Source organism: Tachyglossus aculeatus, chromosome 11 (assembly GCF_015852505.1).
Source record: "Tachyglossus aculeatus isolate mTacAcu1 chromosome 11, mTacAcu1.pri, whole genome shotgun sequence".
NCBI lineage: Eukaryota > Metazoa > Chordata > Mammalia > Monotremata > Tachyglossidae > Tachyglossus > Tachyglossus aculeatus.
Window position 1 is genome coordinate 15,857,795 of NC_052076.1, and position 22,917 is coordinate 15,880,711.

The 22,917-nt window shown below is 53.1% G+C and overlaps 1 protein-coding gene across 1 annotated transcript in view; it reads left to right on the forward strand.

The window, feature by feature from the left end:
* Positions 1–22,881, forward strand: part of WIPF2 (WAS/WASL interacting protein family member 2) — a 35,327-nt gene extending 12,446 nt beyond the window's left edge. The window contains 8 exon segments of the mRNA XM_038753698.1: positions 4,879–5,010; positions 7,088–7,220; positions 7,385–7,504; positions 9,041–9,655; positions 17,474–17,604; positions 17,606–17,678; positions 20,351–20,452; positions 20,980–22,881. Coding sequence (XP_038609626.1) covers positions 4,948–5,010; positions 7,088–7,220; positions 7,385–7,504; positions 9,041–9,655; positions 17,474–17,604; positions 17,606–17,678; positions 20,351–20,452; positions 20,980–21,020 — 1,278 coding nt within the window. The 5' untranslated portion in view covers positions 4,879–4,947 and the 3' untranslated portion in view covers positions 21,021–22,881.
* Positions 22,882–22,917: the final 36 nt, after the last annotated feature.

Consider the following 22,917-nt stretch of genomic DNA (forward strand, 5'->3'; position numbering starts at 1 on the left):
GCCCGTGCTCTTTCCACACGCTTCATGGGCCTGTTTGCCCACTACCCCCCTCTTCCAGCCCCAGCTCTGCTCCAGAACTGGTGCCGGGCTTCGGGCCCCTGCTCCTCTCAGGGACTTTCCCCCGGCCTCCAGCCCAGGGACCGACCCCCGGCCCTGACCTCCAAAACTGCCCCCCAATTTTGAGCCCCGGGGCTGTCCCTGATCCTCGAACCCCAGCTCTGCCCCAGAACCGCCCCCCCCCCCCAGCTTCTGGCCCCAGTTCTGCCCAGGTAATAATAATAATAATGGCATTTGTTAAGCGCTTACTATGTGCCAAGTAATCAAGTTGTGATCAAGTTGTCCCACGTGGGGCTCACAGTCTTCATCCCCATTTTTACAGATGAGGTAACTGAGGCTCAGAGAAGTGAAGTGACTTGCCCAGGGTCACACAGCAGACTTGTGGTGGAGCTGGGATTCGAGCCCGTGACCTCTGACTCCAAAGCCCAGGCTCTGTCCACTAAGCCACGCTGCTTCTGGTACTGTCCTTCCACCCCGGCTCTGCCCAGGGACTGCCCGCTGGCATCCGACCCTGGCTCTGCCCAGTGACTGCCCACTGACCTCTGACCCCGGCTCTGCCCAGGGACTGCCCGCTGGCATCCGACCCTGGCTCTGCCCAGTGACTGCCCACCGACCTCTGACCCCGGCTCTGCCCAGGGACTGCCCGCTGGCATCCGACCCTGGCTCTGCCCAGTGACTGCCCACCGACCTCTGACCCCGGCTCTGCCCAGGGACTGCCCGCTGGCATCCGACCCTGGCTCTGCCCAGTGACTGCCCACCGACCTCTGACCCCGGCTCTGCCCGGGGACTGCCCGCTGGCATCCGACCCTGGCTCTGCCCAGTGACTGCCCACCGACCTCTGACCCCGGCTCTGCCCAGGGACTGCCCGCTGGCATCCGACCCTGGCTCTGCCCAGTGACTGCCCACCGACCTCTGACCCCGGCTCTGCCCAGGGACTGCCCGCTGGCATCCGACCCTGGCTCTGCCCAGTGACTGCCCACCGACCTCTGACCCCGGCTCTGCCCAGGGTCTGTCCTCTGACCTCGGCTCTGCCCACGGCCTTCCCCCAGCCTCCGGGCCCTGACTCTGCCCCAGAACCGTCCTCCCAACCTCCGGCCCCATCTCCGCTCCAGCCAGGCGGGTTCAGGAGAGATTCATTGGCATCGTGCCCCGTGGCTCCGGCTTTTCTGCTTCTGAGCTCAGTGTCTGCCTCTGACCCCTTTGGCAGCTCCTTGATGGGCGAATGCCCGGCCTGGCACCTCCGACAGTTGAATGGGCACAGCCAGGGGAGAGTGAAGGATGCCAGCTGGGCACGAGCACGGCTGAGAGGATTCTCTCGCCAACCCTGGGGAAATGGAAAGGGGGGATCGGGGCAAGACAGGGTTGGGGCAGGGACACCCGATTCTAAGGAGAAGCAGGATGGCCTAGTGGATAGAGCCCGGGCCTAGGAGCCAGAAGGTCATGGGTTCTAATCCTGGCTCCGCCGCTTGTCTGCTGTGTGACTACACTACACTTCTCTATGCCTCAGTTCCCTCATCTGTCAAATGGGGGTGAAGACTGGGAGCCCTATATGGGACCGGGACTGTGTCCAACCCAATTATCCTGTATCTACCCCAGTGCTTGGAACAGTGCCTGGCACATAGTAAGCACTTGTGGGACAACCTGAGGGCCTTGTATCTCTCCCGGCGCTTAGAACAGGGGTTGGCACATAGTAAGCGCTTACCAAATACCATCATCATCATGGATGATGTATATGTATATATGATTGTACCTATTTATTACTTTATTTATCTTGTACATATCTATTCTATTTATTTTATTTTGTTGGTACGTTTGCTTATGTTCTGTGTCTCCCCCTTCTAGACTGTGAGCCCGCCGCTGGGTAGGGACTGTCTCTATGTGTTGCCGACTTGTATTTCCCAAGCGCTTAGTCCAGTGCTCTGCACACAGTAAGCGCTCAATAAATACGATTGATTGATTGATTGATTAATACCGTAATTATTGTTATTATTAGGAGAAATTGTACTGGGCAGAATTTTGCACCAAACTCCGCCTTGCATCCCTCAGCTTGGCCGTTGCTCTGTCCTTTGGGGCCGGGAGCCAGAGCTGACCACAGGCCAGGCCGTGACCAGAGTGAGGAGAAGAAGGGGGGCTTTGGTTGAGGGGAACCGGGGGTACCCAAGAGACCGACCCAAGCCTCTGGCCACCATCGGAGATGGGGTCGATCCATCAATCGTATTTATTGAGCTCTTACTGCGTGCAGAGCAATGTATGGACTAAGCTTTGGAGAGAGTACAATATAACAAAGTTGGTAGACTTTCCTCTCCCCCTCGTCCCCCTCTCCATCTCCCCCATTTTACCTCCTTCCCTTCCCCACAGCACCTATATATATATGTATATATGTTTGTACGTATTTATTACTCTATTTATGATCCATCAGTTGATCGTATTTATTGAGCTCTTACTGCGTGCAGAGCAATGTATGGACTAAGCTTTGGAGAGAGTACAGTATAACAAAGTTGGTAGACTTTCCTCGCTCCCTCGTCCCCCTCTCCATCCCCCCCATCTTACCTCCTTCCCTTCCCCACAGCACCTGTATATATATGTATATATGTTTGTACGTATTTATCACTCTATTTACGATCCATCAGTCGATCGTATTTATTGAGCTCTTACTCCATGCAGAGCAATGTATGGACTAAGCTTTGGAGAGAGTACAATATAACAAAGTTGGTAGACTTTCCTCTCCCCCTCGTCCCCCTCTCCATCCCCCCCATCTTACCTCCTTCCCTTCCCCACAGCACCTGTATATATATGTATATATGTTTGTACATATTTATTACTCTATTTATTTGACTTGTACATATCTATTCTATTTATTTTATTTTGTTAATATGTTCGGTTTTATTCTCTGTCTCCCCCTTCTAGACTGTGAACCCGCTGTTGGGTAGGGACTGTCTCTATATGTTGTCAACTTGTACTTCCCAAGCGCTTAGTACAGTGCTCTGCACACAGTAAGCGCTCAATAAATACGATTGATTGATTGATTGATAGATGAGCCCCCGTCATTCATTCACTCATTTAATCGTACTGATTGAGCGTTTAGGGTGTGCAGAGCACTGGACTAAGCGCTCGGAGATATTCCCTGAGCTGAGGCCTCACCCCTTGAAGAGGGAGCCCCCCCCCCACCAAGCCTTCATTCATTCATTCATTCAGTCGTATTTATTGAGCGCTTACTGTGTGCAGAGCACTGGACTAAGCGCTTGGGAAGTACAAGTTGGCAGCATCTAGAGACGGTTCCTACCCGACAGCGGGCTCACAGTGTAGACGGGGGAAACAGAGAACAAAACAAAACTTATTAACAAAATAAAATAAATAGAATAAATATGTACAAATAAAATAGAGTAAAATATGTACAAACATATATACACTATTTATAGTGTGTGTGTATATATACATATATACACACATACACACACTATATATATGTATATATACATACACATATATGTATATATACACATATATATAGTATATATGTGCGTGTATATGTAGATACAGATACATAGATGAGCCCCCGTCATTCATTCATTCATTTAATTGTACTGATTGAGCGTTTAGTGTGTGCAGAGCACTGGACTAAACGCTCGGAGATATTCCCTGAGCTGAGGCCTCACCCCTTGAAGAGGGAGCCCCCCCACCAAGCCTTCATTCATTCATTCAATCACATTTATTGAGCGCTTACTGTGTGCAGAGCACTGTACTATATATATACACACATATATGTACATATATACATATATACACACAATATATATGTATTTATACTTATATATAGTATATATGTGTGTGTATATATAGATACAGATACATAGATGAGCCCCCGTCATTCATTCACTCATTTAATCATACTGATTGAGCGTTTAGTGTGTGCAGAGCACTGGACTAAGCGCTCGGAGATATTCCCTGAGCTGAGGCCTCACCCCTTGAAGAGGGAGCCCCCTACCAAGCCTTCATTCATTCATTCATTCATTCATTCATTCAATCACATTTATTGAGCGCTTACTGTGTGCAGAGCACTGTACTATATATATATACACATACATACACACACAATATATATGTGTGTGTATATATAGATACAGATAGATAGATGAGCCCCCATCATTCATTCATTCATTCATTTAATCATACTGATTGAGCGTTTAGTGTGTGCAGAGCACTGGACTGAGCACTCGGAGATATTCCCTGAGCTGAGGCCTCACCCCTTGGAAGAGGGAGCCCCCCACCAAGCCTTCATTCATTCATTCATTCATTCATTCAGTCGTATTTATTGAGTACAAGTTGGCAACTCAGGACCCCAATTTTTCTAGGCCGGGTCAGCTGGAGGGCTAGGGCCAATTCGGGCGTCTTCCTGTGGCGCGTTGGCCGGCTTAACCCTGAACGGGAATGTGTTTCAGACTGTGAGCCCACTGTTGGGTAGGGACTGTCTCTATATGTTGCCAATTGGTACTCCCCAAGCGCTTAGTACAGTGCTCTGCACATAGTAAGCGCTCAATAAATACGATTGATTGATTGAAGGGGGAGATTTCGGAGGGGCGTGGGGATGATGGAATAGGCTCGGGGGCAGGCGGGACTGATTTCCCTCGCGGGGGATGGCCCTGCCCCTGGCTGGCCATCTCAGTGGGCACCCGCCACCCGCCCGGGGCTGAGGTTGCCACCACCCCTGGGGCCGGGGGGGATCGGAGCCAACTGGCTGAGAGATCCGCACCCGGGCCCCGCCCGGGGGGGTGCTTGTGGGCCCCTGGGGCATCCCCTCACTGACCGGTTCTTCGCCGTCAGGTCTATGAGCGAGCCGGGGCTGCCCGGCCAGGCGGACAGAGGGCAGGGCCAGCCGGGAGCGGGGAAAGGATGCCAATCCCTCCGCCCCCTCCACCACCGCCCGGCCCACCGCCCCCGCCCACGTTCAGCCAGGTAGGTGACCGGGTCCCCCCGCGATCCCCTCCCCAAACACACACCGCCTCTGCTTGCCGCTCGGGTAGCCCACCCGGGCCCGTCCGGAGGGGGTCTGGCCCCCTACCCCCATTCCCACCACCTGAGGAGCGTGGACCTCGGAGTCGGAAGGACCTGGGTTCTAATCCCGTCTTCAGTGTGACCCTGGGCAAGTTGCTTCGCTTCTCTGTGCCTCAGTTACCTCTTCTGCCAAGTGGGGATTAAGATTGTGCGCTCCAAATGGGACAGGGACTGTTTCCAACTTGATTAGCTTGTCTGCATCCCAGCGCTTAGTACAGTGCCTGGCACAGATTAAGAGTTTATTAAATGCCACAGTTGTTATGGCCCCATGGAGCTGTGGAGCATGGACCTTGGAATCAGAAGGACCTGGGTTCTAATCCCATCTTCGCCACTTGTCCGCTGTGTGACCCTGGGCAAGTTGCTTCGCTTCTCTGTGCCTCAGTTACCTCTTCTGCCAAATGGGGATTAAGGTTGTGCGCCCCGAGTGGGATGGGGACTGTTTCCAACCTGATTAGCTTGTCTCTATCCCAGCGCTTAGTACAGTGCCTGGCACAAAGAAAGAGTTATTAAATGCCACAGCTGTTATGGCCCCATGGAGCTGTGGAGCATGGACCCTGGAATCAGAAGGACCTGGGTTCTAATCCTGTCTTCGCCACTTGTCTGCTGTGTGACCCTGGGCAAGTTGCTTCACTTCTCTGTGCCTCAGTTACCTCTTCTGCCAAATGGGGATTAAGGTTGTGCACCCCGAGTGGGACAGGGACTGTTTCCAACCTTCTTAGCTTGTCTCTATCCCAGCGCTTAGTACAGTGCCTGGCACAAAGTAAGAGCTTATTAAATGCCACAGTTGTTATGGCCCCATGGAGCTGTGGAGCATGGACCCTGGAATAATAATAATAATGATGATGATGGCATTTATTAAGCACTTACTATGTGCAAAGCACTGTTCTAAGCGCTGGGGAGGTTACAAGGGGATCAGGTTGTCCCACGTGGGGCTCACAGTCTTAATTCCCATTGTACAGATGAGGGAACTCAGGCCCAGAGAAGTGAAGTGACTTGCCCAAGTCACACAGCTGACAATTGGCGGAGCCGGGATTTGAACCCATGACCTCTGACTCCAAAGCCCGGGCTCTTTCCACTGAGCCACGCTGCTTCTTCAAGCAGAAGGACCTGGGTTCTAATTCGGTCTTCGCCACTTGTCCGCTGTGTGACCCTGGGCAAGTTGCTTCACTTCTCTGTGCCTCAGTTACCTCTTCTGCCAAATGGGGATTAAGATTGTGCACCCCAAGTGGGACGGGGACTGTTTCCAACCTGGTTAGCTTGTCTCTACCCCAGCGCTTAGTACAGTGCCTGGCACAGAGTAAGAGCTTATTAAATGCCACAGTTGTTACGGCCCCATAGAGCTGTGGAGCATGGACCCTGGAATCAGAAGGACCTGGGTTCTAATCCTGTCTTCGCCACTTGTCTGCTGTGTGACCCTGGGCAAGTTGCTTCACTTCTCTGTGCCTCAGTTACCTCTTCTGCCAAATGGGGATTAAGGTTGTGCACCCCGAGTGGGACAGGGACTGTTTCCAACCTGATTAGCTTGTCTCTATCCCAGCGCTTAGTACAGTGCCTGGCACAAAGTAAGAGCTTATTAAATGCCACAGTTGTTATGGCCCCATGGAACTGTGGAGCATGGATCCTGGAATCAGAAGGACCTGGGTTCTAATCCAGGTCTGCTGTGTGACCCTGGGCAAGTTGCTTCACTTCTCTGTGCCTCGATTACCTCTTCTGTCAAATGGGGATTAAGATTGTGCGCCCCGAGTGGGACAGGGACTATGTCCAACCTGATTAGCTTGTCTCAATCCCAGCGCTTAGTACAGTGCCTGGCACAGAGTAAGAGCTTATTAAATGCCACAGTTGTTATGGCCCCATGGAGCTGTGGGTGGCAGGGCCCCAGAGGAGGGTGGTGACGGGGGGGCCTCCCGGGCCTCGCGGTGTGACGTGGCCCGCGGGTACTGTCAGGTGGCGGCACTGACCGTCCCCTTCCTGATGCCAGGCCTGCACGGAGCCGCCCAAACTGAGCCGCGATGAGCAGCGGGGTCGCGGCGCCCTCCTGCAGGACATCTGCAAGGGGACGCGGCTGAAGAAGGTGACCCACATCAATGACCGCAGCGCCCCTGTTCTGGAGAGTGAGTGGGCCCGGCGGCCGGGGCGCCCTGGGCTCCCGGGGGGGCGGGAGGGGGACTGCCCGCTGCCCCCCAGCCCCCGAACGGGCGGCCTGGGGGCCCGGCTGGGTGCGGGGCCTGGCGCGGACCACCCGGAGCTGACCAGGCCGAGGTCGTGTGTCTTCCAGAATCCAGGGGCGGAGGCGGCGGCGGCCACGGTTCCGGCCCCGCGGCCCTGCACCCCAAGGGCGGGCTCTTCCAAGGTGGCGTGCCCAAACTCCGCCCAGTCGGCCTCAAGGACGGGACGGGTAAGCGCACCGCTGGCCTGGCCGGGCGGGGGGACCTCCGGGACCCCGGGGGGGTGGCATTCGGCTATAATAATGATAATAATAATAATAATGACGGCATTTGTTAAGCGCTTACTATGTGCAAAGCACTGAAGAAGCAGCGTGGCTCACATTTATTGAGCGCTTACTGTGTGCAGAGCACTGTACTATATATGTACATATATACACGCACTATATATATATATACATATATGCACACAATATATATATGTAGAAATACATATATATGGTATATATGTAGAAATACATATATATGGTATATATGTGTGTGCATATATAGATACAGATAGGTAGATGAGCCCCCATCATTCATTCATTTAATTGTACTGATTGAGCGTTTAGTGTGTACTGGGCCATGGCTCAGTGGAAAGAGCCCGGGCCTTGGTAGATACAGATACATAGATAGATGAGCCCCCGTCATTCATTCATTTAATTGTACTGATTGAGCGTTTAGTGTGTACTGGGCCTTGGTAGATACAGATACATAGATAGATGAGCCCCCGTCATTCATTCATTTAATTGTACTGATTGAGCGTTTAGTGTGTACTGGGCCTTGGGAGTCAGAGTTCATGGGTTCAAATCCCAGCTCTGCCAGCTGGGTGACTTTGGGCAAGTCACTTCACTTCTCTGGGCCTCATCTGTAAGATGGGGATGAAGACTGTGAGCCCCACGTGGGGCAGTCTGATCACCTGTAACCTCCCCAGCGCTTAGAACAGTGCTTTGCGCATAGTAAGCGCTTAATAAATGCCATCATCATTATTATTCTAAGCGCTGGGGAGGGTACAGGGTGATCAGACTGTCCCGCGTGGGGCTCGCGGTCTTAATCCCCATTTCGCAGATGAGGTCACTGAGGCCCAGAGAAGCTGAGTGACTGGCCCAAGGTCACCCAGCTGACAGTTGGCAGAGCCGGGATTTGAACCCATGAGCTCACCTCCTCCAGGAGGCCTTCCCAGACTGCGCCTCCTCCTTCCTCTCCCCCTCATCCCCATCGCCCCGTCTTGCCTCCTTCCCTTCCCCACAGCACCTGTATATATGTTTGTACATATTTACTACTCTATTTATTTATTTTACTTGTACCTATCTATTCTGTTTTATTTTGTTAATATGTGTGGTTTTGTTCTCTGTCTCCCCCTTCTAGACTGTGAGCCCGCTGTTGGGTAGGGACCGTCTCTAGATGTTGCCAACTTGGACTTCCCAAGCGCTTTAGTCCAGTGCTCGGCACACAGAAAGCGCTCAATAAATACGATTGATTGATTGATTGACCCCTGACTCCAAAGCCCGGGCTCTTGCCACTGAGCCCCGCTGGCTACGTAAAGGCGTGGGCTCCTTGTCGTAGTCACTGTGAGGAAGCCGGGGGTGGTCGGCGGGAGGGCTGCCGGGCCGCCTCCCCAGTGTGACCTCGGGGAGGAAGGGCCGGGACGCCAACGGTGCCCGCGTTCAGGTGGTTCGATGGGGCCTGGCGGAGGTGGCTGACGGGCGCTCCTGGCTTCCTCGCAGAGAGCCCCTCGACGAAGCCCGGCCCGCAGGTTCCCGTTTCTCGTGCCGCCGCCCCCCGCCCTCCCCACGATGACTCCGCCAGCAGCCGGGCCTCCCCGCCAGAGCTGCCCCGCACGCAGAGACCCTCCCTGCCGGATCTATCGCGACCCATCCCCGCCAGCGGCAGCAGCCCGGGCATGAGGCACAGCTCCTCGGCACCACCGCCCCCGCCGCCGCCACCCGGCCGCCGCGCCCACGCTCCCCCGGCCCCGCTGCCGGGGCCCGGCGGCAAGGCCGCGGCCTACAACCGGGAGAAGCCGCTGCCGCCCACCCCGGGGCCCAGGCTCCAGCCCCCTCCCTCGCCCGGCAGCGCCCGGTCGGGACTCGGCGGCCAGAACCCGTGCCTGGCTCCCCCGCCCCCGCCCCCGTACCGCCAGCCCCCCGGCGTCCCCAACGGGCCCCCGAGCCCCACGCTGGAGGCCGCCCCCGAACTGCCCCAGAGACACAACTCTCTGCATAGGAAGGTCCCGGCCCCGCTGCGAGGCCCGGCGCCCCAGCCGCCCGCCTCGGCCTCGCCCTCGGCGCCGACCGGCCGCCCGCCGCCCCCGGCCCGAGACCCTCCCAGCCGGGGAGCAGGTAAGAGCCCGCCCGGTTCCGATCCCACCCTCTGCCTCGCCGCTCCGCCCTCCCTCCCTCAACACAGCCCTCCCGTGCCCGCCTTTTCTCCATCCCTCCCCGTCGCACGTGGGGCTGGGCCTGCTGCCGCAGGAAGCCGACCGGGAGCCCACCGGTGGGTAGGGACCGTCTCTAGATGTTGCCAACTTGGACTTCCCAAGCGCTTAGTACAGTGCTCTGCACACAGTAAGCGCTCAATAAATACGACTGATGATGAGCCCGCTGGTGGGTAGGGACCGTCTCTATATGTTGCCAACTTGGACTTCCCAAGCGCTTAGTACAGTGCTCTGCACACAGTAAGCGTTCAATAAATACGACTGATGATGAGCCCGCTGGTGGGTAGGGACCATCTCTATATGTTGCCAACTTGTACTTCCCAAGCGCTTAGTACAGTTCTCTGCACACAGTAAGTGCTCAGTAAATATGATTGATTATGAGCCCGCTGTTGGGTAGGGACCGTCTCTATATGTTGCTAACTTGGACTTCCCAAGCGCTTAGTACGGTGCTCTGTGCACCATAAGCGCTCAATAAATACGATTGAGTGAATGAATAGGGACCGTCTCTATATGCTGCCAACTTGGACTTCCCACGCGATTGGTACAGTGCTCTGCACACAGTAAGCGCTCAATAAATGTGAATGAATGAATGAACACATCCTCCCCTCCTCATCCCCTCCGCATTACCTCCTTCCCCTCCCCACAGCACCTATATATATGTATATATGTTGGTTTGTATTTATTACTCTATTTATTTATTTTATTTGTATTTATTCTATTTATTTTATTTTGTTAATATGTTTTGTTGTCCGTCTCCCCCTTCTAGACTGTGAGCCCGCTGTTGGGTAGGGACCGTCTCTATATGTTGCCAACTTGGACTTCCCAAGCGCTTAGTCCAGTGCTCTGCACACAGTAAGCGCTCAATAAATACGACTGATGATGAGCCCGCTGGTGGGTAGGGACCGTCTCTATATGTTGCCAACTTGGACTTCCCAAGCACTTAGTACGGTGCTCTGCACACATTAAGCGCTCAATAAATACGATTGATGATGAGCTCGCTGTTGGGTAGGGACCGTCTCTATATGTTGCTGACTTGGACTTCCCAAGCGCTTAGTACGGTGCTCTGTGCACCGTAAGCGCTCAATAAATACGATTGAATGAATGAATAGGGACCGTCTCTATATGTTGCCAACTTGTACTTCCCAAGCACTTAGTCCAGTGCTCTGCACACAGTAAGCGCTCAATAAATATGACTGATGATGAGCCCCGCTGTTGGGTAGGGACCGTCTGTATATGTTGCTAACTTGGACTTCCAAAGCGCTTAGTACGGTGCTCTGTGCTCAATAAATACGATTGAATGAATGAATGAATAGGGACCGTCTCTATATGTTGCCAACTTGGACTTCCCAAGCGCTTGGTACAGTGCTCTGCACACAGTAAGCGCTCAATAAATACGAATGAATGAATGAACACATCCTCCCCTCCGCCTTACCTCCTTCCCCTCCCCACAGCACCTATATATGTGTGTATATATGTGTGTGTGTATATATATATATATATATATATATATATATACACATATATATATATATATGTATATATGTTGGTACGTATTTATCACTCTATTTTATTTGTATTTGTTCTATTTATTTTATTTTGTTAATATGTTTTGTTGTCCGTCTCCCCCTTCTAGACTGTGAGCCCGCTGTTGGGTAGGGACCGTCTCTATATGTTGCCAACTTGGACTTCCCAAGCGCTTAGTCCAGTGCTCTGCACACAGTAAGCGCTCAATAAATACGATTGATGATGATGGAGGGAGGGGGCCGGGCGGGGGGCGCGAGGCGTCCGAAGGAAGCTGGCCGTCAGATCGTAGCGTCTCTTTCCTCAGGGAGAGACTTCCCCGGGTCCGGACTGCCTTTAGGAATCGAGTTAGGGGCTTGGAACTCCCCGGCGGTCCAAGCCCGAGGGCCCGGGCACGTGGCTCAAGATAATAATTAATAATAATGATGGTATTTGTTAAGCGCTTACTACGTGCAAAGCACTGTTCTGAGCGCTGGGGGGGATACAAGGTGATCAAGCCATCCCACGTGGGGCTCACAGTCTTCATCCCCATTTTCCAGATGAGGTCACTGCAGCTCAGAGAAGTGAAGTGACTTGCCCAAGGTCACACAGCAGACAGGTGGCGGAGCCGGGATTCGAACCCGTGACCTCTGACTCGAAAGCCCGGGCTCTTCCACCTGGGCATCGCCCACTCATCCCCACTAGCGAAGCAGCGTGGCTCAATGGAAAGAGCACGGGCTTTGGAATCCGAGGTCATGGGTTTGAATCCCGGCTCTGCTACCTGTCTGCTGTGTGACCTTGGGCAAGTCACTTCACTTCTCAGAGCCTCAGTTACCTCATCTGTAAAATGGGGATTAAGACTGTGAGCCCCGCGCGGGACAGCCTGATCACCTTGTATCCCCCCAGCGCTTAGAACAGTGCTCTGCACATAGTAAGCGCTTAACAAATGCCATTATTATTATTATTATTATTATTATTATTATTATTATTATTATTATTATTCCCACTGAGCCACACCGCTTCTCTAGTGGGGATTAGTGGGCGATGCCCAGGGGATCCTTCCTGTGCCCACTCTGAGCAATCGGGGGACGGGAACCTCTCCTCCTCCCCATCCCCTCCGCCTTACCTCCTTCCCCTCAATCAATCAATCAATCAATCGTATTTATTGAGTGCTTACTGTGTGCAGAGCACTGTACTGAGCGCTTGGGAAGTACAAGTCGGCAACATATAGAGACGGTCCCTACCCAACAGTGGGCTCACAGGCTAGAAGGGGGAGACAGAGAAGAACTACCCACAGCACCTGTATATACGTATATATGTTTGTACGGATTTATTACTCTATTTATTTATTTTGCTTGTACATATTTATTCTATTCATTCATTCATTCAATCGTATTTATTGAGCACTTACTGTGTGCAGGGCACTGTACTAAGCGCTTGGGAAGTGCTGTTTTGTTAATATCATTTGTTTTGCTTGTACATATTCTATTCATTCATTCATTCAATCGTATTTATTGAGCACTTGCTGTGTGCAGGGCACTGTACTAAGCGCTTGGGAAGTGCTATTTTGTTAATATCATTTATTTTGCTTGTACATATTCATTCATTCAGTCGTATTTATTGAGCACTTACCGTGTGCAGGGCACTGTACTAAGTGCTTGGGAAGTGCTATTTTGTTAATATTTATTTTGCTTCTACATATTTATTCTATTCATTCATTCAGTCGTATTAATTGAGCACTTACTGTTTGCAGGGCACTGTACTAAGCGCTTGGGAAGTGCTATTTTGTTAATATTTATTTTGCTTGTACATATTTATTCTACTCATTCATTCAATCGTATTTATTGAACACTTACTGTATGCAGGGCACTGTACTAAGTGCTTGGGAAGTGCTATTTTGTTAATATCATTTATTTTGCTTGTACATATTTATTCTATTCATTCATTCATTCAGTCGTATTTATTGAGCACTTACTGTGTGCAGGGCACTGTACTAAGCGCTTGGGAAGTGCTATTTTGTTAATATCATGTATTTTGCTTGTACATATTTATTCTACTCATTCATTCATTCAGTCGTATTTATTGAGCACTTACTGTGTGCAGGGCACTGTACTAAGCGCTTGGGAAGTGCTATTTTGTTAATATCATTTATTTTGCTTGTACATATTTATTCTATTCATTCATTCATTCAGTCGTATTTATTGAGCACTTACTGTGTGCAGGGCACTATACTAAGCGCTTGGGAAGTGCTATTTTGTTAATATCATTTATTTTGCTTGTACATATTTATTCTATTCATTCATTCATTCAGTCATATTTATTGAGCACTTACTGTGTGCAGGCACTGTACTAAGCGCTTGGGGAAGTGCTATTTTGTTAATATCATTTATTTTGCTTGTACATATTTATTCTATTCATTCATTCCTTCAGTCGTATTTATTGAGCACTTACCGTGTGCAGGGCACTGTACTAAGCGCTTGGGAAGTGCTATTTTGTTAATATCATTTATTTTGCTTGTACATATTTATTCCATTCATTCATTCATTCAATCATATTTATTGAGCACTTGCTGTGTGCAGGGCACTGTACTAAGCGCTTGGGAAATGCTATTTTGTTAATATCATTTATTTTGCTTGTACATATTTATTCTATTCATTCATTCATTCAGTCGTATTTATTGAGCACTTACTGTGTGCAGGCACTGTACTAAGCGCTTGGGGAAGTGCTATTTTGTTAATATCATTTATTTTGCTTGTACATATTTATTCTATTCACTCATTCATTCAATCGTATTTATTGAGCACTTACTGTGTGCAGGGCACTGTACTGAGCACTTGGGAAGTGCTATTTTGTTAATATCAATCAATCAATCATTCAGTCGTATTTATTGAGCGCTTACTGTGTGCAGAGCACTGTACTAAGTGCTTGGGAAGTCCAAGTCGGCAACATCTAGAGACGGTTCCTACCCAGCAGCGGGCTCACAGTCTAGAAGGGGGAGACAGACAACAAAACAAAACATATTAACAAAATCAAATAAATAGAATAAATATGTACAAATAAAATAAATAAATACGTTTTGTAGTCCGCCCCCCCCCCCCCCTTTCTAGACTGTGAGCCCGCTGTTGGGTAGGGACCATCTCTATATGTTGCCGACTTGTACTTCCCAAGTGCTTAGTACAGTGCTCTGCACACAGTAAGCGCTCCATAAATACGATTGAATGAATGAATGTTCTAAGCGCCGAGGTAGACACAAGGTTATCAGGTTGTCCCCCCGTGGGGCTCACAGTCTTAATCCTCATTTTACAGATGAGGGAACTGAGGCACAGAGAATAACTGTGAGCCCGCCGTTGGGTAGGGACCGTCTCTATATGTTGCCGACTTATACTTCCCAAGCGCTTAGTACAGTGCTCTGCACACAGGAATAATAATAATAATAATAATAATCATGGCATTTGTTAAGAGCTATGTGCCAAGCACTGTTCTAAGCGCTGGGGGGATACAAGATGATCAGGTTTGTCCCACGTGGGGCTCACAGTCTTAATCCCCATTTTACAGATGAGGTAACAGGCTCAGAGAATAATAAGATAATAATAATAATGATGGCATTTATTAAGCACTTACTATGCGCAAAGCACTGTTCTAAGCGCTGGAGAGGTTACAAGCTGATCAGATTGTCCCGGGGGGGCTCACAGTTTCAATCCCCACTTCACAGATGAGGCAACTGAGGCCCAGTGAAGTGACGTGCCCAAAGTCTGACAGCTAAGTGGCGGAGTCGGGATTTGAACCCATGACCTCTGACTCCAAAGCCTGCGCTCTAAGCGCTCAATAAATACGATCGAATGAATGAATAATAATAATAGCAATAATTATGGTATTTGTTAAGTGCTTACTATATGCCAGGCACGTACCAAGCGGTGGGGCAGATGCAAGCAGATCGGGTTGGACACAGCCCCTGTCCCACGTGGGGCTCACAGTCTCATTCATTCATTCGATTCGATCGTATTTATTGAGCGCTTACTGTGTGCAGGGCACTGTACTAAGCGTTTGGGAAGTCCAAGCTGGCAACATGTAGAGCCGGTCCCTACCCAACTCAGTCTAGAAGGTCTCGATCCCCATTTTCCAGGTGAGGTCACCGAGTGACTCCACAGCTGCCGAGTGGCGGAGCCGGGATGAGGACCCCTGACCCGCGGCTCCCAAGCCACGCCGCCCGCTGGCCCGCCCCTTCCCACCGGCTCTCCCGAGCGGGCTCAGCGGGTTCCCGGAATACTCTCCTTCTATATGTTGCCGACTTGTCCTTCCCAAGCGCTTAGTCCAGTGCTCTGCACACAGTAAGCGCTCAATAAATACGATTGGTGATGATGCTCTAGACTGTGAGCCCACTGTTGGGTAGGGACCGTCTCTAGATGTTGCCAGCTTGTACTTCCCAAGCGCTTAGTCCAGTGCTCTGCACACAGTAAGCGCTCAATAAATATGATTGATTGATTCCAACGAGGGCTGGGGCTCTCTCAGCCCCCGCCGCCGCCGCCTGGAATGCCCTCCCTCTGCCCATCTGCCAAACTAGCTCTCTCCCTCCCTTCAAGGCCCTACTGAGAGCTCACCTCCTCCAGGAGGCTTTCCCACATCATCATCATCATCAATCGTATTTATTGAGCGCTTACTGTGTGCAGAGCACTGTACTAAGCGCTTGGGAAGTACAAGTTGGTAACGTATAGAGACAGTCCCTGCCCAACAGTGGGCTCGCAGTCTAAAAGGGGGAGACAGAGAACAAAACCAAACATACTAACAAAATAAAATAAATAGAATAGATAGGTACAAGTAAAATAAAATCATTCGATCGTATTTATTGAGTGCTTACTGAGTGTAGAGCACTGTACTAAGCTCTTGGGAGAGGACAATACAACAATAAACAGAAACATTCCTTACCCACAACAAGCTTTCAGTCCATAAATTCCCCCTTCTCCACACTGAGCCCTTTCCTTCCTCTCCCCCTCGTCCCCCTCTCCATCCCCCGCATCTTACCTCCTTCCCTTCCCCACAGCACCTGTATATATGTAGATATGTTTGTACGTTTTTATTACCCTATTTATTTATTTATTTTACTTGTACCTATCTATTCTATGTATTTTATTTTGTTGGTATGTTGGGTTTTGTTCTCTGTCTCCCCCTTCTAGACTGTGAGCCCACTGTTGGGGAGGGACTGTCTCTATATGTTGCCAGCTTGTACTTCCCAAGCGCTTAGTACAGTGCTCTGCACACAGTAAGCGCTAAATAAATACGATTGATTGATTGATTGATTGATCTATGAGGAAGAGAGGAGGCCCCCTCTGCCCCGACTGGTCTCGGCCTTCATCTGCCCGGAGGCAGGAGGCTGGATCATCCCCTGCCCCCCTGGGTGTCTTGCGGCTGGCGCGCTGAGCGCAGGCTCCTTCCGTCCGGCCGCCCTCCCACCTCCCATCATCATCATCAATCGTATTTATTGAGCGCTTACTGTGTGCAGGGCACTGTACTAAGCGCTTGGGAAGTACAAGTTGGCAACATATAGAGACTGAGCCCCTTCCTTCCTCTCCCCCTCGTCCCCCTCTCCATCCCCCCCATCTTACCTCCTTCCCTTCCCCACAGCACCTGTATATATGGATATACATTTGTACATATTTATTACCGTATTTATTTATTTATTTGACTTGTACCTATCCTGTGTATTTTATTTTGTTAATATGTTTAGTTTTGTTCTCTGTCTCCCCCTTCTAGACTGTGAGCCCACTGTTGGGTAGGGACTGTCTCTATATGTTGCCAGCTTGTACTCCCCAAGCGCTTAGTCCAGTGCTCTGCACACAGTAAGCGCTCAATAAATACGATTGATGATGATGTTGGGTAGGGACTGTCTCTATATGTTGCCAGCTTGTACTTCCCAAGCGCTTAGTACAGTAAGCGCTCAGTAAATACGATCGATTGATGGATCTATGAGGAAGAGAGGAGGTCCCCTCTCTGGATCATCCCCTGCCCCCCTGGGTGTCTTGCGGCTGGCGCGCTGAGCGCGGGCTCCTTCCGTCCGGCCGCCCTCCCACCTCCCATCATCAATCGTATTTATTGAGCGCTTACTGTGGGCAGGGCACTGTACTAAGCGCTTGGGAAGTCCAAGTTGGCAACATAGAGAGACGGTCCCTACCCAGCAGTGGGCTCACAGTGGGCTCACACTCCCACCGTGCCCGCGGGTCTGTTCCAGCACCGCCGCCGCCGCCGCCCCTGCTGCGCAACGGCCGGGACGCGCCGCCCCCGCCCCCGCCCTACCGGGGGCTCGCCACCTCGAAGCCCCCGCCGCCCCCGCCCTCCAGGACTCCGGCCGGCCCGCCGCCGCCGCCGCCTCCCCCCCCCGCCCCCGCTGAGGAACGGCCACCGGGACTCCCTCGCCACCGTCCGCTCCTTCCTGGGTGAGTAGCCCCCTGGACCACCTCATCATCATCATCATCATCATCATCAGTCGTACTTATTGAGCACTTGCTGTGTGCAGAGAGCACTGTACTAAACGCTTGGGAAGTACAAGTTGGCAACCACCTGTGGGGGCTGTGTCGCCCGGCGGCTAGTGAGTAATAATAATAATGATGATGGCATTTATTAAGCTCTTACTATGTGCAAAGCACCGTTCTAAGCACTGGGGAGGTGCCGAGGTCATCAGCTTGTCCCACGGGGGGGCTCCCAGTCTTAATCCCCGTTTTCCAGATGAGGGAACTGAGGCCCGGAGAAGGAAAGTGACCTGCCCAAGGTCACACAGCCGACATGTGGCGGAGCCGGGATTCGAACCCCTGACCTCTGTATTTTGTTAATGGTGTGCTTCTATTTATTTTGTTGGTATGTTTCGTCGTCTGTCTCCCCCTTCTAGACTGCGAGCCTGCTGTTGGGTAGGGACCGTCTCTAGATGTTGCCAACTTGGACTTCCCAAGCGCTTAGTACAGTGCTTCGCACACAGTAAGCGCTCAATAAATACGATTGAATGAATGAATGAATGAAAGCCCAGGCTCTTTCCACTGAGCCACGCTGCTTCTCTAAGCAGAAGCGGCGTCTGCTTCTGTACTACCTCTCAGCGTCACCCACCCCCATGGAAAGCATCTGGGGACTCGCTCTCCCCAACAGCTGTGCTGGCCAGAGTCGCTGCCGGGACCCCGGCCTTGCTTCATCGGCCTCCTACAACCCGGACACGGAGGAGCTTGGAATCGAGGGTCCTCTGGCGCGTGCTTTGCCATCCAGTAGCCAAATTTCCCTCCTGGTGATGGGCAGCCAGCTGGAGGCCTGCTGTGTTCCTTTGGACAAGTTACTTCTCTGTGCCTCAGTTACCTTATCAGTAAAATGGGGATTTAATTCCGGTTCTCCCTCTAAGACTGTCAGTCCTGTATGGGACAGGAAGAGTGTCCACAATTGCTCCTGGAGCTTGGAATTGAGGGGCCCCTGGTACATGCTTTGCCAGCCAGTAGCCAAATTTCTCTCCTGGTGATGGGCAGCCAGCTGGAGGCCTGCTGTGTTCCTTTGGACAAGTTACTTCTCTGTGCCTCAGTTACCTTATCAGTAAAATGGGGATTTAATTCCTGTTCTCCCTCTTTCTAAGACTGCCAGTCCCGTACGGGACAGGAAGAGTGTCCACAGTTGTTCCTGGAGCTTGGAATGGAGGGGCCCCTGGCGCGTGCTTTGCCATCCGGTAGCCAAATTTCCCTCCTGGTGATGGGCAGCCAGCTGGAGGCCTGCTGTGTTCCTTCAGACACGTCACTTTACTTCTCTGTGCCTGTTACCTTATCAGTAAAATGGGGATTTAATTCCTGTTCTCCCTCTTTCTAAGACTGCCAGTCCCATACAGGACAGGAAGAGTGTCCACAGTTGTTCCTGGAGCTTGGAATCGAGGGGCCCCTGGCGCGTGCTTTACCAGCCAGTAGCCAAATTTCCCTCCTGGTGATGGGCAGCCAGCTGGAGGCCTGCTGTGTTCCTTTGGACAAGTTACTTCTCTGTGCCTCAGTTACCTTATCAGTAAAATGGGATTTAATTCCTGTTCTCCCTCTTTCTAAGACTGTCAGTCCCATACGGGACAGGAAGAGTGTCCACAATTGCTCCTGGAGCTTGGAATGGAGGGGCCCCTGGCACGTGCTTTGCCATCCAGTAGCCAAATTTCCCTCCTGGTGATGGGCAGCCAGCTGGAGGCCTGCTGTGTTCCTTTGGACAAGTTACTTCTCTGTGCCTCAGTTACCTTATCAGTAAAATGGGGATTTAATTCCTGTTCTCCCTCTTTCTAAGACTGCCAGTCCCATACAGGACAGGAAGAGTGTCCACAATTGCTCCTGGAGCTTGGAATGGAGGGGCCCCTGGCGCATACTTTGCCATCCAGTAGCCAAATTTCCCTCCTGGTGATGGGCAGACAGCTGGAGGCCTACTGTGTTCCTTTGGACAAGTCACTTCTCTGTGCCTCAGTTGCCTTATCAGTAAAATGGGGATTTAATTCCTGTTCTCCCTCTTTCTAAGACTGCCAGTCCCGTACGGGACAGGAAGAGTGTCCACAATTGCTCCTGGAGCTTGGAATGGAGGGGCCCCTGGCGCATGCTTTGCCATCCAGTAGCCAAATTTCCCTCCTGGTGATGGGCAGCCAGCTGGAAACCTGCTGTGTTCCCGGGTTCCTTCCTAGGGGAGCAGGACGGACCCCCCAACCGTCGCCCATCTCTCTCCCTGGGCCCGGCAGCAGTGTGCGTCTTTATTTCCATCTCCCAAATTGGGCTGTCCCCTCGCCCACTCCTCGCCAGGCAGCCCGGGCAATCCCCAGGAGACCGTCTCTAGATGTTGCCGACTTGTACTTCCCAAGGGCTTAGTACAGTGCTCTGCACACAGTGAGCGCTCAGTAAATACGATTGAATGAATGAATGAACCTTGGTCAAGGGTGTGTGAGTGGCACGCGTACCCTGCCCCTCTGGGCCTGAGAATGAATCCAGGTTATTAGCTTCCAGCCCGATGGTCTCCACCTGCTCCCCCTCAGCCCGCTGGGCACGGTGCCCCGGCCTCATTCGCCCTGGATCGGTTTAAAGAAGACGCCGTCATTGACTCCCTCCCTCCCTCCTCTCCTCCTGGCTAGATGACTTTGAGTCAAAATATTCCTTCCATCCTGTGGAAGACTTCCCCGCTCCCGAGGAGTACAAACACTTCCAGAGAATTTACCCCAGCAAAACGAACCGAGGTGAGGAGGGGCCGGCTGGCGGGCGGTGGCGGTGGGTGAGGGTGGGGCGGCCTGCACCCCTGTAGGATCGGAAAACCGGGATTTCCTCCCCCGGCTTCAGCCCGGCCCCCGTTGGGGTGATTCTTTGGTCCCCTCATCCCTCGGGGGGAAAGCCCGTTCATTCACGCATTCATTGTTGTATTGAGCGCTTACTCTGGGCAGAGCACTGTACTAAGCACTTGTACAATATGACAATAAACAGACGCAGTCCCTGCCCGCAACAAGGGGGAGGGGGAGACAGACATTAATATAAATAAATATAATCACAGTCGTGTACCTAAGCGCTGTGGGGCAATAGATGAATAAATACAGCGCTTAGAACAGTGCTCTGCACCTAGTAAGCGCTTAACAAATACCGTCATCATTATTATTGTTGCGGGGAGCAAGTCAGGGCAACGCAGAGGGGTGTGGGAGAAGAGAAAAGGAGGGCTTAGTCAGGGAGGGCCGACTTTTGGGCCCGTCAGTGACGTTCCTCTCTTGTTTTGCAGCCGCCCGGGGTGCCCCACCCCTACCGCCCATCCTCAGGTGAAGCCCCTCGCGGGCCCTGCTCCTTGGTAAAGAATGGGCCTTTCTTTGCCCCCACCAGAAACCCGCATGGGGGTCCCCCGCCCGCCACCCCCCCTCCCAGCAGCGCAGCCGCCCGACCAGAGCCTACAAGACTCGCCTCCCCCAGAAGGCACCGTTGGCCCCGGCCCCTCGCTCATCCCCCCCACACCGGCCCCGACTCTTCCCCGGCGGGGGCCGGGAGAGGCCAAGGTGTTTCTGGGGGCTGGGCCAGAGGGACCAGCAATTGGCTCGCAGCTGCCTGGGTCGCCGGGGAGAGAGGGGTCTTCTTGGCTGCCCCTCGGGGGTGTTGGTCCGCTTCGGGCGGGAAGACGCCTGTGGGGGCTGGCCGTCCTCTACCGATCCGCTGAGCTAAAGGATCTGCCGAGGAGGGAGCGTTGACCAGCTCCCTGGGCAAACCTCTGCTTCCCGCCCCCCGGGCCAACTGATGCTCTCTAGGCATAATACAGGGGACCACGTAATCCCACCTGAGGAAGGCCCAGGGCCACCCACCCCTGGCCGGACCATGGCACTACCCCCCTGCCCACCCCTCTTGGCTCCAGACCGGATCGGGATGCTGGTAGCCCCCACTTCCACCCTCTCCGGCCTGCCCAGTGAGTGCCGCAGAGGTTGGGCAGTGGGTGGTGGTGGCTCCAACCCATCTGACGTGTTGCGGAGTCCCGCTGGATGCTTGCCCAAGGGGAGACGGCAGTACAGCCCGGCGTTGTCCTAAACCCCCCGCCCCTGCTTCCCGAGCCGGGGCCGTCGGGCAGCAGCATCGCCTCTGCCTCGTCGGCCTTGTGCCCTCCGAGTCCTGTTCCGGGTGTCCGGCCTCTGAGCGGGTAATGCGCCGTCCCCCGAGCGCGGGGCCTGGGCTCCTTGCCCGCCTGGCTCCATTTCCTCGGTTGCACAAGCTGTAGGATAAAGGTGGCCCGCCACCGCTCTCCCCGGCCCCTTTCCTGGCTCGCGGGCCTCTGCGGATGCCTCACGTTGAGGCTCGGGTGTGTCCCAGCCCTTGGCGCTCCTCCCCACCGTCCCCAGACGCACCGAGCGGGGGGCTTGGTTTGTTCTTTAAAGGAGAAAAGCAGCTTCAGGCAGCACAGACGTTTTCCCCCGGGTTTCCCCCCTAAGCCCCTGAGGACCGGCGCTTGGCTTGGTGGTGGCTCATGACGTGGCACATGGAGGTTGGGGGGGCCTGGGGAATTGCCCTGTCGTGTGGGCATGTCGGTGAGGGACCCTGCAGGCACGGGTGATACCCCCGGGACCCGGCCAGCCCAGATGAGAGGAGAGAGTGGCATTAACTGGAGGAGTTTCTGGAGGCGGGCGTGTCGTCGGAGGGCTTCGGTGGGTCGGGTCTGCCCACCCCGGCCCGCCTGGGACCAAGAGCCAACCGCGGCAGCCCACCCGTGCCCCCCAGGGCCGTTCCCTCCCGGCCTGCCCGCCGCCGCTCTCACAAAGTTGGCAGGGACTGGTCAGTCAAGGAAGTGTTTATCCCGGTCAGTGCCACATTCACTGTGCCTTACCTGGCTCGGGTGCCCTGTCACCGCCCCCCCCCCCCCCCCGTCTTCCCTCCCTCATGGACTGAAGCATCAAAGCCCCCTCGTCGACTGGTGGGCTTTTCCTATCATGGCCTGGCGAACGCCCTCCTCTAGGGTCTTTCTGTCCTGGCTCAGGCCCACCACCTCCTCCCCTGTCCTGACCCCCAACCCGCTGCCAGGGGCTCAGCGGGGCGGTGGCGGGGTTAGGATCTGGGTTTAACTTATTGTGGGAATGTACGCCCGGTCCCCCTTCCCCTCGGCGCTGCCCTGTCCCCGTCTGATTAAACTTCACACTGGAAAGCAACCGCACCCCCATCTCCCCGTGTGCTGTGTCCACACTGCCGC